The 14582-nt window shown below is 41.3% G+C and overlaps 1 protein-coding gene across 3 annotated transcripts in view; it reads left to right on the forward strand.

Annotated features, from left to right (window-relative positions):
- The window catches only part of SAMD12 (sterile alpha motif domain containing 12), a 352834-nt gene that overhangs the window by 314518 nt on the left and 23734 nt on the right, over nt 1–14582 (forward strand). Inside the window, exon 5 of one of the 3 annotated variants that reach the window (XM_058177158.1) lies at nt 2306–2388. The exons of 1 other annotated variant lie outside the window; for it this stretch is intronic. In XM_058177158.1, the coding sequence (XP_058033141.1) occupies nt 2306–2388 (83 nt within the window). Of the gene's footprint in view, nt 1–2169; nt 2275–2305; nt 2389–14582 lie in introns of those variants that run through there. One more of the 3 variants, XM_058177161.1, reaches the window with a different exon arrangement.

Consider the following 14582-nt stretch of genomic DNA (forward strand, 5'->3'; position numbering starts at 1 on the left):
TATTTTACTACTTTCTTTCGCCAAAGGAAATCTAAATTGTATGCTTTCTGCTTCATATTATCCTTTTTCTTTAAAAAAAAAACACATTAAAATTTAAAATCTTCCTTTACATGTTTACTTGTCAGTCATCTCAATTTATTTAACCAGCCAATGGTTAAAAACTTTCTAAAAACCGTACTTAATTTGTATCCTCGAGTATCAAACCTGGTCTCTGATTGGATTTATCTTTGCCTTATTGATTTAATGAATAAATAGCTTGATCGGTTGGCAGCGTGTGCCATAGATATATTATATTAGAAGTAAGTGCTTTGAATTGCTAAGGCTCATGGGAACAGTGAGTTATGTTCTTTAAGAACAGATACCCCATATGTAACAGAAAAGAAAAGAAAGGTTGCCATATAACTAGAGCTAATCTTTTTATTGTTTTACAAGTGAGAATATTGTCCTTTCCATCTTTTGTCAGAATACTTCTTGCCAATTGGAGTCTTCCTCAGGAAAGTTGGTATATCATCTCAATTTTTTCCCTCCAAATTTTTTCCCATCTACTCTTGGTTTGTTAGCTAAGCATTTCTTCTGGCACATATCTGCTACTTTTCTGAAATACGTTTCTTTGCCAAATCTCTGTGATTTAGGTAAAAAAATGATGAACCTCCATTAGACTATTGGAGAAATGTTTAAGCAGAGAAGGATGCAATTTAGGAAAACAGACACATTTTAGGAAAACAGATCCCTCACATCCAGGACATAAACTGTTTCAACTCCTACCCTCAAAACGGTGCTATAGAGCACTGCACACCAGAACAACTAGACACAAGAACAGTTTTTTCCCGAAGGCCATCACTCTGCTAAACAAATAATTCCCTCAACACTGTCAAACTATTTACTAAATCTGCACTACTATTAATCATCTCATCGTTCCCATCACCAATCTCTTTCCACTTATGACTGTATGACTGTAACTTTGCTGCTGGCAATCCTTATGATTTATATTGATATATTGACCATCATTTGTGTTGTAAATGTTGTACCTTGATGAATGTATCTTTTCTTTTATGCACACTGAGAGCATATGCACCAAGACAAATTCCTTGTGTGTCCAATCACACTTGGCCAATAAAAAATTCTATTCTATTCTATTCTATTCTATCTGCCTCTGGACATTCAGTTTTCTTTTCTCTATCAATGTGAATCATAAGAGACCACAGTCAAAAAGAATTTATCATCTACAATAACTGAGATTTTTTGAGTGGCTATCTGTATAGAAAACATTTTGATGTTTTGTTCAATCCAATTTTTTTTACTACCGGTTCTGTGGCCGTGGCTTGGTGGACGTGGTCTGGCTTGGTGGGTGTGGCAGGGGAAGGATACTGCAAAATCTCCATTCCCACCCCATTCCAGGGGAAAGATACTGCAAAATCCCCATTCCCTCTCCACTTCTGGGGGAAGGATATTACAAAATCTCCATTCCCACCCCACTTTGGGGCCAGCCAGAGGTGGTTTTTGCCGATTCTCCAAACTGCTAAAAATTTCCGCTACCGGTTCTCCAGAACCTTTCAGAACATGCTGGATTTCACCCCTGGTTTTGCTGGGTTATTTTTCACTAAGGAAAACAGGTGTGCACTTGCTGAGTTCCACCAAATTTTTCAGTTTTTAGAAGGTTGCTACTGAAGTACAGATAGTTCTTGACTTACGACCAGAATGGAGCCCAAAACGTATGTGGCTAAACGAGACATTTGTTAAGTGAGTTTTGCCCCATTTAACGACTTTTCTTGCCACAGTTCTTAAGTGAATCACAGCAGTTATTAAGTGAATGACAGGGTTGTTAAATGAATCTAGAGTCCTCATTGACTTTACTTGTCAGAAGGTCGCAAAATTTGATCACATGACCCCAGGATGCTGCAACTGTCACGTTGACAAGCATCCAAATTTGGATTGCATGACTTTGGGAATGCTGCAATGATTCTGAGTGTAAAAAATGGTCATGTGTCACTCTACTCAGTGCCGTTGTAACTTTGAACAGTCACTAAACCAATGGTTGTAAGTTGAGGGCTACCTTTAGTGTGAAGATACACATTTTCATCGGTGTGGATATACAGATCACCACTGATACCTCAGTTACAGGTAAGTAACCATACTTATCTCTATCAAATTTTTCTATGCATCCTTCAGAATCCTTCAGCTGATGATGTTACCTAGTCTGGTAATGAAACGCCCAGAAGCTAAATTGAAACAAGCTTGGAGAACAGAGCCACTGCCAAAATCTAAAACCCGAGCTACAAGTATTTTCTATTATTTCATCCTTCAGAATTTTCTAAATCCCCTGACTGGAAGCTGGCAAAGGCAGAGCAACACCTTGTACAGAGACCAAACTTGCAACCACTTCAGAAGGTGAGTAATTGTGTGCCTTTGCTCACTCTCTATCTCCCCTCAGTGTTCATTGGATAACCTCTTCAAAGCTGAGGCAGGTAGAATTACTCACTGATTAGAAATCATTGAGAATATTCATAGTTTGGGTTGTAGGTTTTGGCAGGGGGGAAGTTCTGTCCCCTCCCAACCACAACCAAAAAGACATGTGAGATGACTATATTTGCCAGCAATTTACTCCGATGACAGATAACATTTCTGCCAACAAACCTGCGATTGCCTGCCACATTCTCCTCAGATCAGCGTAATTGCAGTTCAGGAATAAACAGAAGCCAAAGTCTTAATTACAAAGTAGCATAGCCAAAGCTCCCAAAAGTCTGTTTTCGTCTGTCATGGAGCCCAAAGGCAGCTCCACCCACTTTTATACCCTGTGGAGTGTGGCTCTGTGACTCAGCACTCCCTGGGCTGGCCCCTTCCTTCCTTTTGCTACGCACACTTCACTCGGCGTCACTGCCTTGCATCTAGCCACAATTGATTCTCCTCAGCTGATTCTTGGAGCTCTGCCAGGGAGGAGGAGGAGGGGTCGGGGGAAAGAGGCCGTGTCAGCTCCTCCTCCTCCACCTGGCCTCCCTCTGGGACCTGGAGCGGTGCCAGAGAGGAAGGTTCCGCAGAGGGAAGCCCTGTCGGCTCTTCCCCCTCACTCTCAGAGTCACTCTCAGCCAGGAGGCCCAGCTCAGGGGCTGCAGCAGACACAACAGGGGGTCTGTTCTCCAAGCTTGCTGTTTCGTTCCGAGACATTTCGTTACCAAACTAGTAACATCTTCACCGGGGTTCTGGATGAAGTGTCTCATTCAGTTTCTTCTCTGCTTATCTAGGCCCTGTGTAGTGTTGTGGTAAGTTGGTCACGTGACCAGCTGATTGTGGGGCACTCAACAGGGGTGGGTTTCACTTCCCTTTACCATAGCTTCACATGCGCGTGCTTTCCGCACATGCGCCCATCCTTCTGCGCATGTACTTTGCACACTCGTGCACCTTCCATGCATGTGCCCAGCCTCGAAAATGTGCCTAAATAGCACGGCTTGGAGCCGGGGTAGGCCCACCCGCAATCGCCGCTACCAGTTCTCCTGAACCGGTGTGAACTGACTCAATACCACCTCTGGCACTCACTGATTTCTCTGTGGGAAGAACTGAAAGGAAGTGAACAAGATTTGTTGTAAGGAAGCAACCTGCTCCCTTAATAGGTTACCTGAGGTTCCATGACTTTTAACACAATCGTAGGCAATCTCTACCCTTCCAGCAACCTGTCCACGTCCTCGAGAGCCACAGAATCAAACTCATCCCAAACAACATCAACAAGACACGTCTCCGTCATCTCACCTGCATCATTGCAATTTTGGTCCAAACTATCCCGAAGCTGAGCGATTTTATCGTATAGATAACCACTAAACTCCTTGGCACGTCCCTGCAAAGGGTCATCCCGCCCCCCCTGATGTAGGAGAGAGCGGGTCACCCGAAACAGGGCGGCCGGGTGGTTATCTGCCGACGCAATGAGGGTGGAAACGTAGGAACGCTTCGCCACCCTCAGTGCCACTAGGTAGGTCTTCGAAAAAGACCTAACTAGTGTCCGATCAGCCTTGGAACAGCTGGACCTCCATATGAGCCAATAGTGTGCAACGGCAGCAAAAAGTCAATGCAATCCTAGGTTGCATTAACAGAGATTCAATCACGATCGAGTGAGGTACCAATACCACTCTATAAAGCCTTAGTAAGACCACGCCTAGAATATTGCATCCAGTCTTGATCACCACACTATAAAAAAGACATTGAGACTCTAGAAAGAATGCAGAGAAGAGTAATCAAGATGATTAGGGGACTGGAGGCTCAAACATACAATGAATGAATGGTTGCAGGAACTGGGCATGGCTAGTCTAGTGAAGAGAAGGACCAGGGAAGACATGATAGCAGTCTTCCAATATTTGAGGGAGTTGCCACAGAGAGGAGGGGGTCAACATATTTTCCAAGGCACCTTGGAAAAGAAATAATGGATGGAAACTGAACAATGAGAGATTCTACCTGAATATAAGGAGAAATTTTCTGACAGTGAGAGCAATCAACCAATGAAACAACTTGCCTTCAGAAGTTGTGGGAGCTTCATCACTGGAAGCTTTCAAGAAGAGACTGGACTGCCATGTGTCAGAAATGGTGTAGGGTTTCCTGCTTGGGCAGGGAGTTTGACTAGATGACCTACAAGGTCCCTTCCAATTCTGTTAATCTGTTAAATCTGTTAACTTCCTGCATAAATTTTACGAATTCCAGCACTGCTTTTTTGGAATCAACAAGATGGAAATGTTCTATGGATGGATTCTAGTTGAAGGCCATTCAATCAAAGTTCATCATATATAAGGATATGAACTTTGATTGAATGGCCTTCAACTAGAATCCATCAACTAGAATCCATCAACTAGAATCCTTCAACTAGAATCCATAAGGTGTTTTTTTTTTTAAGTGCCATAGACAAGAAAATTCTTATTTCCAAGCAAGCCCAGTCAAAAAGTTTTCGAACACTACTCTTCATGGAACACATCACACAATTTTGATGAGCCATGATTGACAAATGTATTCTCAGTAAAGGAGAGATTTTTTTTCCTATTTTTGTCACTTAGCCATTCTATCTGCTGTGCAGGTAGGAGATATAATTCATCACAGTTGAAGGAACATGCATGTGTGTGTGATTGGAGGCAGAAGAAAGGATATTGCATCCGTAGATGGAGTCAATCATTTATTTCGCCCTACTAGAGACTTCTTTTTATAGCGTCATTCTGGGTCCAGCTAAAAGAATGAATGACAAAGCAGATGGTGGAACAGAAATAAGGACTTACTTAATTCAAATTCCTAGTCTGTGGCATTCTTGGGATTGAGGGGGAGCTGAATAAGCCCATTTGGACCAGACATAATGTTACCCTTCAATCATGTCTGACTCTTGGCGATTTTATGGGCTGGGTCTCTCTTCATCTTCCAATCTTGCACTACTTCTTTGAATTGTTCTATGCTCTGCTGGTGTCTGATGCATAAGGAACGTGGTGGCTCAGTGGCTAAGATGCTGAGCTTGTCAATAGAAAGGTCGGCAGTTCAGTGGTTCAAATCCCTAGTGCCACATAACGGGGTGAGCTCCTATTACTTTCCCCAGCTTCTGCCAGCCTAGCAGTTCGAACATAACAATGGTTATGTTGGATAACCATTTGTCTGAAGTGGTGTAGGGTTTCCTGCCTAAGCAGGAGGTTGGACTAGAAGGCCTCCAAGGTCCCTTCCAACTCTGTTATTCTATTCTATTCTATTCTATTCTATTCTCTGAATTTTGATCACATGATCATGGGGATGCTACAAAGGTTGTGTGACAAATGGTCCCAAGTCACTTTTTTCAAAGTTGCCATTGCAATTTTGAACGGTCATGAAATGAATTGTTATAAGTCAAGGACTACCTGTAATCTACATCTACAAAATTCTTAGGAAGGCTCTTAACGTGGAGGAGGAAGAAAAAACCAGGGTTAATGCTAGCCTAGGATAGCTTTAAACAATTCCAGCGTTTCCAAATATCAAGCAGGTTTTCTGAAGCATTCCTTCCTTTTCCAAAATAAATAAATAAAACTGTTTCAAAAAGAGGCGCAGTTGGGCGCGTCCACAAGTGCAGGCAAGTCAGCTGTATTTTTCCGTCCAAGAGGGCCAACTTTTTTAAGTACAAGATGTTCAGTTCAGTGTCGGTATATGGTACAATGTAAGCCAACACCCATTTGTGTATTTTTCAGTAATCTAGAAGTGTCTCCCCATTCAAAGAAGGAATTGTTTCGATTCCTCTCCCCAACTGCCTGTTATTTCCTTTTCTTTCTTCTCTCCACTTCCTTTATTGTACTTCGAGCTTTTTTTTTTTTTCAGTTTAACATTTCTGGTGATGATTCAATGATGGGAGTTAAAGCTAGACTTGGTGCTGCTTGAAGGCAAGGTGTGATCCGCAGTCTTGGCAGTTGACACTAAGTTCTGTTCTGTAAGAGTTCTGTATCACTGGGACTCATCCAGTTTAGGGATTAGAGCTATAAATTAACTCCTCGGTCTAATTTCAAAATCTCTTTGTGAGCCGTCAGTTTAGATCACTGTCCTTTTCCTAACAACCCAGTGGGAATGGTGAGAAAGAACAGAGGGAAAGAGATGGGAAGTGAGTTGGCAGAGGAGATTAACCTGTTCATATTTTGCTTTGGATTCATCAAAATTGACTTTGACTCAAGTCATTAGCGTGAGACCCACAACTGATTCTCTTGAAGGAATTTAGTTATTAATAACCCCTCCCCCCCAAAAAAATGGGTTTCATGTCTGGCCGTGATTTACCTTATGCTTTTAATTCAGATTGAAATAACTGACCTTCTGAACTGAATTGACCTTCGAGATAAGAATTAGCTGTGTTTTTGAACACATCCACAATGTTGTCATAGGGAGTGCTTTGGTTTAACCAAGGCCACCTCTAAGATATTTCATTCCATTTCTTTTTATAATTGTCCCATGTTCCAATTATGTAATGCAGAAAACACTTAAAACGTCTTTCAGAGTGGGGAGAAAAAGAGAAAGAGCATTAAATGAACTAGTGAGAAATAGGTTGAGTGAAAGGTAAGTAAACACAGAATGTGATAATGGTAATGCAGGTGAACTTCAGAATTCTGAAGTCTATCATCTATCTATCTACCTGCCTACCTATCATCCATCCATCCATCTATCTATCTATCTATTTATCAGGGGTGGGTTCTACTTACCTTTACTACTGATTCACAATGGGGCCGCATGCACAGAAGCTTCCTGATGATGTCTGGGTCAGTGGGCGGAGCCTCCCGCTGGTTTTACTACCGGTCCTTGGGAACCGGTCCGAACCGGGGGCAACCCACCACTTCTATCTACCTACCTACCTACCTATCATCCACCCATTCACACACACACCCATCTATCATCTATCTACCTACCTACCTACCTATCTATCTATCTATCTATCTGGCTGGCTGGCTGGCTGGCTGTCTACCATCATCTATCTTAATAATATTGAGTGAAAGAAGCTACTTAGGAGGTAGTAAAGAACACAGTGTTTCATTTTGCAAATTAAGGTTCTGCTTAGGACTCTCTGTGTTGACTACAAAGCTTCAGGCTTCCTCTAGGCTGCCTGGCACAGCACCCAGCTTACATTAGGATGAAAAGCCAACACATTTTTAATGCTCCTAAAAGACCTAAGCACTACACAGTTGATATAACAAGGTAATATGTTTTGACTGCACTGATTGGAATATTTTTAAAGATACCTCTGCAGACCTGGATGAACTCACAGATACTGTAACATCATATGTCAGCTTCTGTGAAGACCTATGTGTACCTACAAGGAACTTGCGAATACACAGTAATAACAAACCTTGGTTTACACCTAAACTTAAGCAGCTACGACATTCCAAAGAGGAAGCCTACAGAAAAGGTGATAAAATGCTGTACAATCAGGCCAGAAATGCACTAACAAGGGAGATAAGAGCAGCAAAAAGAAGCTACTCTGAAAAGCTAAAGAATCAATTTTCAGCAAATGAACCAGCAAACATGTGGAAAACTCTTAAAAATATCACCGGCTATGGCAAACCTCCTTCCCAGGCTGAAGGTAATCAACAACTGGCAGATGACCTGAATGAGTTTTACTGCAGGTTTGAAAGGAAACTACAGCCACCTATCTCCACAACCCCCATCTCGGACACACCAACAACAGCCAAGCCTCCTACAACTGACCCCATTTCATTGGGTTCACAACCCCTAGTGATCACAGAAAAGGAAGTGCAGGACCTATTTCACAGACAAAAGCCAGGAAAAGCTCCAGGCCCAGACAAGATAACTCCTTCTTGCTTAAAAGTCTGTGCTGACCAATTGGCCCCATCTTCACCCATATTTTCAATAAATCACTAGAGATGTGCTATGTTCCTTCTTGCTTCAAACGCTCTACCATCATCCCAGTGCCGAAGAAGCCCACCATCAAGGAACTGAATGACTACAGACCAGTTGCTCTAACATCTGTAGTCATGAAAACCTTTGAAAGGCTAGTGCTTTCCTACCTGAAAACCATCACGAATCCGCTCTTAGACCCTTGCAATTTGCATACCGAGCAAATAGATCAACAGATGATGCTGTTAATATGGCTCTGCACTACATCCTACAACATCTTGAGTCTCCAAAGACCTATGCAAGGGTCCTTTTGTAGACTTTAGTTCAGCATTCAATACCATCATTCCAGACATTCTTCTAACTAAGCTAAACCAGCTACAGGTACCGGAACAGACTTGTAAGTGGATCACAAGCTTCCTAACAAACAGGAAGCAGCAGGTGAAGCTAAGCAAGATCACATCAAATACCTGTACAATTAGCACAGGGGCCCCCAAGGCTGTGTGCTCTCCACTTCTCTCTGTATACCAATGACTGCATCTCCAATGATCCATCTGTTAAGCTACTGAAGTTCGCAGATGACACAACAGTGATTGGTCTCATTCGAGACAATGACGAATCCGCATATAGACGAGAGGTCGAACGACTAGCCTTGTGGTGCAACCAAAACAATCTGGAACTGAACACACTCAAAACCGTAGAAATGGTGGTAGACTTTAGGAAAAACCCTTCCATACTTCCACCTCTCACAATACTTGACAACACAGTATCAACAGTAGAAACCTTCAAATTTCTGGGTTCTATCATATCGCAAGATCTCAAATGGACAGCTAACATCAAAACATCATTAAAAAGGACAACAAAGAATGTTCTTTCTGCGCCAACTCAGTAAGCTCAAACTGCCCAAGGAGCTGCTGATCCAATTCTACAGAGGAATTATTGAGTCTGTCATTTGCACCTCTATAACTGTCTGGTTCGGTTCTGCAACCCAACAAGAAAAACACAGACTTCAGAGGATAATTAGAACTGCAGAAAAAATAATTGCTACCAACTTGCCTTCCATTGAGGACCTGTATACTGCACGAATCAAGAAGAGGGCCGTGAAAATATTTGCAGATCCCTCGCATCCTGGACATAAACTGTTTCAACTCCTACCCTCAAAACGACGCTATAGAGCACTGCACACCAGAACAACTAGACACAAGAACAGGTTTTTTCCCGAAGGCCATCACTCTGCTAAACAAATAATTCTCTCAACACTGTCAGACTATTTACTGAATCTGCACTACTATTAATCGTTTCATAGTTCCCATCACCAATCTCTTTCCACTTATGACTGTATGACTATAACTTGTTCCTGGCAATCCTTATGATTTATATTGATATATGATCATCAATTGTGTTGTAAATGTTGTACCTTGATGAACGTATCTTTTCTTTTATGTACACTGAGAGCATCTGCACCAAGACAAATTCCTTGTGTGTCCAATCACACTTGGCCAATAAAATTCTATTCTATTCTAAATTCTATTCTAATATGCCTACAGGCATATTAATCTATTAGAAAGAGCAAAAGAAGTTGGAAAGAAGGACAGGGGAGAGGACGACTAGAAAGTAGGATCACAAATCTAGCTTAGAAACTTTCAAGTCTGAGCAAAGTGAAATTTATAAGCTAACAATCTTATGACTATAAACGGGGAAGAAGGGAAGGCATAGAAAGGATAATCTTAAGAATATCCATGCTCTTTCTGAATCCACATACCTACTTCTGGAACCAGCTCCTGCAATGTGGGAGTTAATTCATAAATTGTGACCTACAATTTCTCAAAGCAGGAATGCCAGTTAGGTTACCCACCCACTGCTTCTAGTATCAAGTCTAAGAAGTGCAAAACAAGATGTCTGTTCAGCTGCAGGAAAGGTAGGACAAAGAGCTGGATATTGAAGTGGGCAATTGAGCAGAGGGCAATTGACAGCTTGAAGTGACTTCAGCCTAGTATTTCTCTTGTTGAGTTTCTGGTAGCTTCTGTTGAGATCAGGCTGTGTAGTCTGACTAAGTTCCAGACAATGATGATTCTTTTGTCCATCGGTTTCCTTTTTGGGCATCACAACCGAGCATTTCAAATTATAAATATATTTCATAATCTCGCCAGTCTGGTTTTTCAAATAACATACTCAATATCTCTCCCAAAGTCCTTCAGAAATGGAACAACAATGGTGAATCCACGTGGAGACTGATGTAATGATGGCATTTTTTTTACAATTCTATTATTACACAACCATTACAAAAGGTTTCAGGTTAATGGTTCTAGACAAATTGCCAGACATTTACAATGTATTTTAAGATCCAATTTGAGTCCACCATGTCTTCTTCTAAAAGCCAAAGGATCTATTCGTCATTTTTCTGTTATATTTACACCACCAATTAGTTCTTTAACCACCATGGCCCAGTCCTAAAATCTTCCCAGCCCTTAACAATGTCTATTCATCAGGCATTGGGAAATTATTATTGCATCTTTAAGGAGTTCTTGCTGCTCTTTGAACTTGCTTGTTTTGTTGCAGAAGTTTCATTATCCAAACTAGGTAACATCATCAGTTCTGGATCAGCATTGATGACGTTACCTAATTTGGGTAATAAAACATCTGCAAGAAAACAAGCAAACTTAGAGAGAGCACCAAGGACCCATCTCCATTTAAACCCTGAGCTACAAATATTCTCCTTTATTGGTATTGCATTTTTCTTTATCTAATGTTAATAGTTGGTCCAGGAAGAAATGTATCAATTATAAGGGGGGAAAAAACATTTAACTTAATCTGGCATGAATTCTGAGTTTATTATGGCTTCAGGAGGGATCAGAAGCCAAGGAAAAACAATTGAGTCATTATTATTTCAGCATAAAGGTAAAGGTTCCCCTCGCACATACGTGCTAGTCGTTCCCAGCTCTAAGGGGCGATGGTCATCTCCATTTCAAAGCCAAAGAGCCAGTGCTGTCCGAAGACATCTCCGTGGTCATGTGGCCGGCATGACTAAATACTAAAGGCACACAGAACACTTTTACATGGGGATACTTGGGGTTATTACAGCATACATGGGCTGCAAAACTCATACATGGGGTTATTACAGCATATATGGGTTGCAAAACTCCAGGTGATCACCAGATGGCAGGAAAGAGAGACAGAAAACGCTAAGAGCACCAATCTGGCAATCCTCTGGATTTTGGCAGCCCAGGTAGAGTAACTCTGTGCATTAAACTTGGATCTCAAAGGTTTTCAGCACATTATCTTGCCCAGTGGCTTCAGTGTAATTGGAGGAACTGAATTCAGTGGCACTAAGGCAGCCTTTTAGCAGCGGATCAAGCAAGATCAGGATCCAATTTTGATAAGCTCATCCTTTTCACACCACAATAACTTTCACTTACCTGCTTCTGAGTGAAGAGAGAATATCAATTTAAGGCTGGCTCTGATCCCATTTAATTGCTGTTGCAACAGTGTAGATTATGGGATACCATTTGCGGCTCTTGTACTATGATTCAAACTACAGCTGTCAAAACAGCCGAACAAAACTCTCTTTTGTGATGCATTAGCCCTCCTTTGTTTGCTCATTCTGGAGTTCAGCAATTGATAATGAGCATTTGTAGCCATTAGTAGAAATGAAAGAGGCTCTACTTAATGAGCCATATCAAACTGCGATTCCTTTCCTTCTTGGAAAAGAAAAGCTTAGCGGTGTCTACTGATATTATTTTGAGTGATATATCTGACACTGCTACATTTCTGTGGATGCAGGGTGGGAAAAATTGGACTCTCACGCGAATGCAGTGTTTCTCAACCTTAGCAACTTGAAAATGGGTGGACTTCAACTCCCAGAGGCTAGCTGGCTGGCTGGGGAATTTTGGGAATTGAAGTCCACCCGTCTTCATATTGCTGAGGTTGCTAAGCAGAAATACCGCTCTAGATAATGAAATGGACAACAAAAAAGCTGAAAATAAAAATAACCACTCCAAGCAGAAATGAAACGAGGGAAATTTGCAAATTAAAAACAGTCTAAACTGCTTCTCCAATCAACTTTGTGTATTTAAAGTTAAAGCAGGGTGGTTTTGAATATCTTTCACAATATAAGAACAGATCTAGAACGGCCTGTTATGTACTCTTTTCTTTTCTTTTCTTTTCTTTTCTTTTCTTTTCTTTTCTTTTCTTTTCTTTTCTTTTCTTGAAAAGGGTATGCATTATTCACAGAGTGGCTTAGAGTGGCTTTCAAAAGATGAAAAACATAAAAACAAGAACCAGTCATTAAATGCCCATTTACGAGCTAAAAACAAAGACAAAAATCCAGAGTGCCAAAACTAACAGTCAGTGAATAAAATTAAGCCCCAACAGGGCTTGTTTAAAGAGAATTGTTTTACATGCAGTAGAATTCAGGGTTTTTTTTAAGATGTCCTAACATTTAAGGGAAAATAATACCTCAGATGGATCACTGCCACCACCTCTCTTCCATTGCTATCAACCATAACATTCTGTTCAAGTCCTAACAATATTTAAGCAAACTTTCTTGCTGTATAAATTGAATTTCTGAAGCTGAGATATATGCACACCTGTTAAATCTGAACTCCTGGTAAACATTAATATTTGCCCGTTTCATTTTTAGCCAGAAAACTTCCATTGAATCTCCATTGACAAAATGCAAGAGGATGAAACAATTTAAAGGGGGTTGTAGAGCTTCTCACTCATCCAAGTCATGGTTGTCCCAAAGGTGCTTTTTCGAGAGGCAACCGGACTTTCTTTTTTCTTTTGAAGACGTTTCGCTTCTCATCCAAGAAGCTTCTTCAGCTCCATTCCCCACTGTCCTGTCAGAGCTGAAGAAGCTTCTTGGATGAGAAGTGAAACATCTTCAAAAGTAAAAAACAAGGAAGTCCAGTTGCCACCTGAAAAAGCACCTTTGGGACAATTTAAGGGTATGCATCTGGTTTGTACAAAGGAATACACATTTGGGACCGAATCAAGGCACAGGAACCTGTATTTTTCTACCTAGTCCTTGTTTAGCAACTGCCTGGTTTAGCAATCAAATTTAGCACTAACATCATCAGTGCTAGTAGGGAGTGGGTTGTATTCTCATTTTATACACTAACGGCTTCCTCTGTCAGTGTAGGTAAGAGTAGTCATGGTGGTTCCTTGATTGGGCTGTTGTTTTCTCTCAGCTCATTTGGCAGTTCCTTGATTGGGCTATTGTTTGCCGCTTGATTGTTAGTCTAATATTAATCTTGGTGTTAATCTCTGTTCATCTAGGTGTTGATTGTTGGTGAGGTGATATTTTGGTCTTTTTCTTCCTTTTTGGCTTTTGGATTGTCTGCTTTGAATGGAAGTTGAGTAGATGTTGTTTATCTCTATGTGCCTGTTGATGGCTGATTTGTCTAAGTGTCTGGCTTCCAGGAATTCTCTAGCATTTTGGCTTGATCTGTATAGCATTCCAAGTGCTATTGAAGTACAGGTCCCCAGGCATACGTCACCAGTGGCCATTGTTCCCATATCATTGCTAAGTCTTAATGAATGGGACCATACACCAAACCGCATTATGACCTAGTATATTAATTCTCAAACTATGGTCTGTGGACCACCTGCAACAGGGGTGTCAAACTGGCAGCCCGCAGACCGGATGCATCACACGCAGGCCACACCCAACCCAGCTCCGCGAAGGGGGAAAACATTGCGATACGTCACGTGACTACAATGTGACGCCGCAAGTTTGACACACGTGACCTACAATATGGTTAATGGATTGCATTACTTCAAATGGTTGTGGATGCAAGAAAGAATAAACCACCATTTGCACAGTATAAAAGCCCTAAAGGAACAACTTTGATCTTGGTTTACATAACATACCCTGCAAAATTCATTCCCACGATTCAGCATGTTGATGAAACCAAGGTCATTATTTTCTTTGCAAGTGCTTGAGCTCGGCAAAGCAATAAAAATCTGAGCATGGAAGTTGTGAGGATTGGGTATTTTGTGCTGGTGTGTAGTCAGCTCATTGTGGGAGTGAAGATAATTCAACTTGCTTCACCCCCTTACCTGCCAGTGATGAGATCTGCCACCAGTGCTCTCATCACCCTGAGCCATTTTCGTGCCCCCGCCACACAAATAATAACCGCATTAAGAAATATAAGGAGGCTTTGCACTTCTGTAATTTTGGAGTTTGATTTGTTTTTAATATAAAAAATCTCAGAACAGCTTAAAGGAATCCGATAGTTTCGAAAATCAGTATCCCGCTGGTGTTATGGAGGTGG

The sequence above is a fragment of the Ahaetulla prasina genome, chromosome 3 (assembly GCF_028640845.1).
Source record: "Ahaetulla prasina isolate Xishuangbanna chromosome 3, ASM2864084v1, whole genome shotgun sequence".
Classification (NCBI taxonomy): domain Eukaryota; kingdom Metazoa; phylum Chordata; class Lepidosauria; order Squamata; family Colubridae; genus Ahaetulla; species Ahaetulla prasina.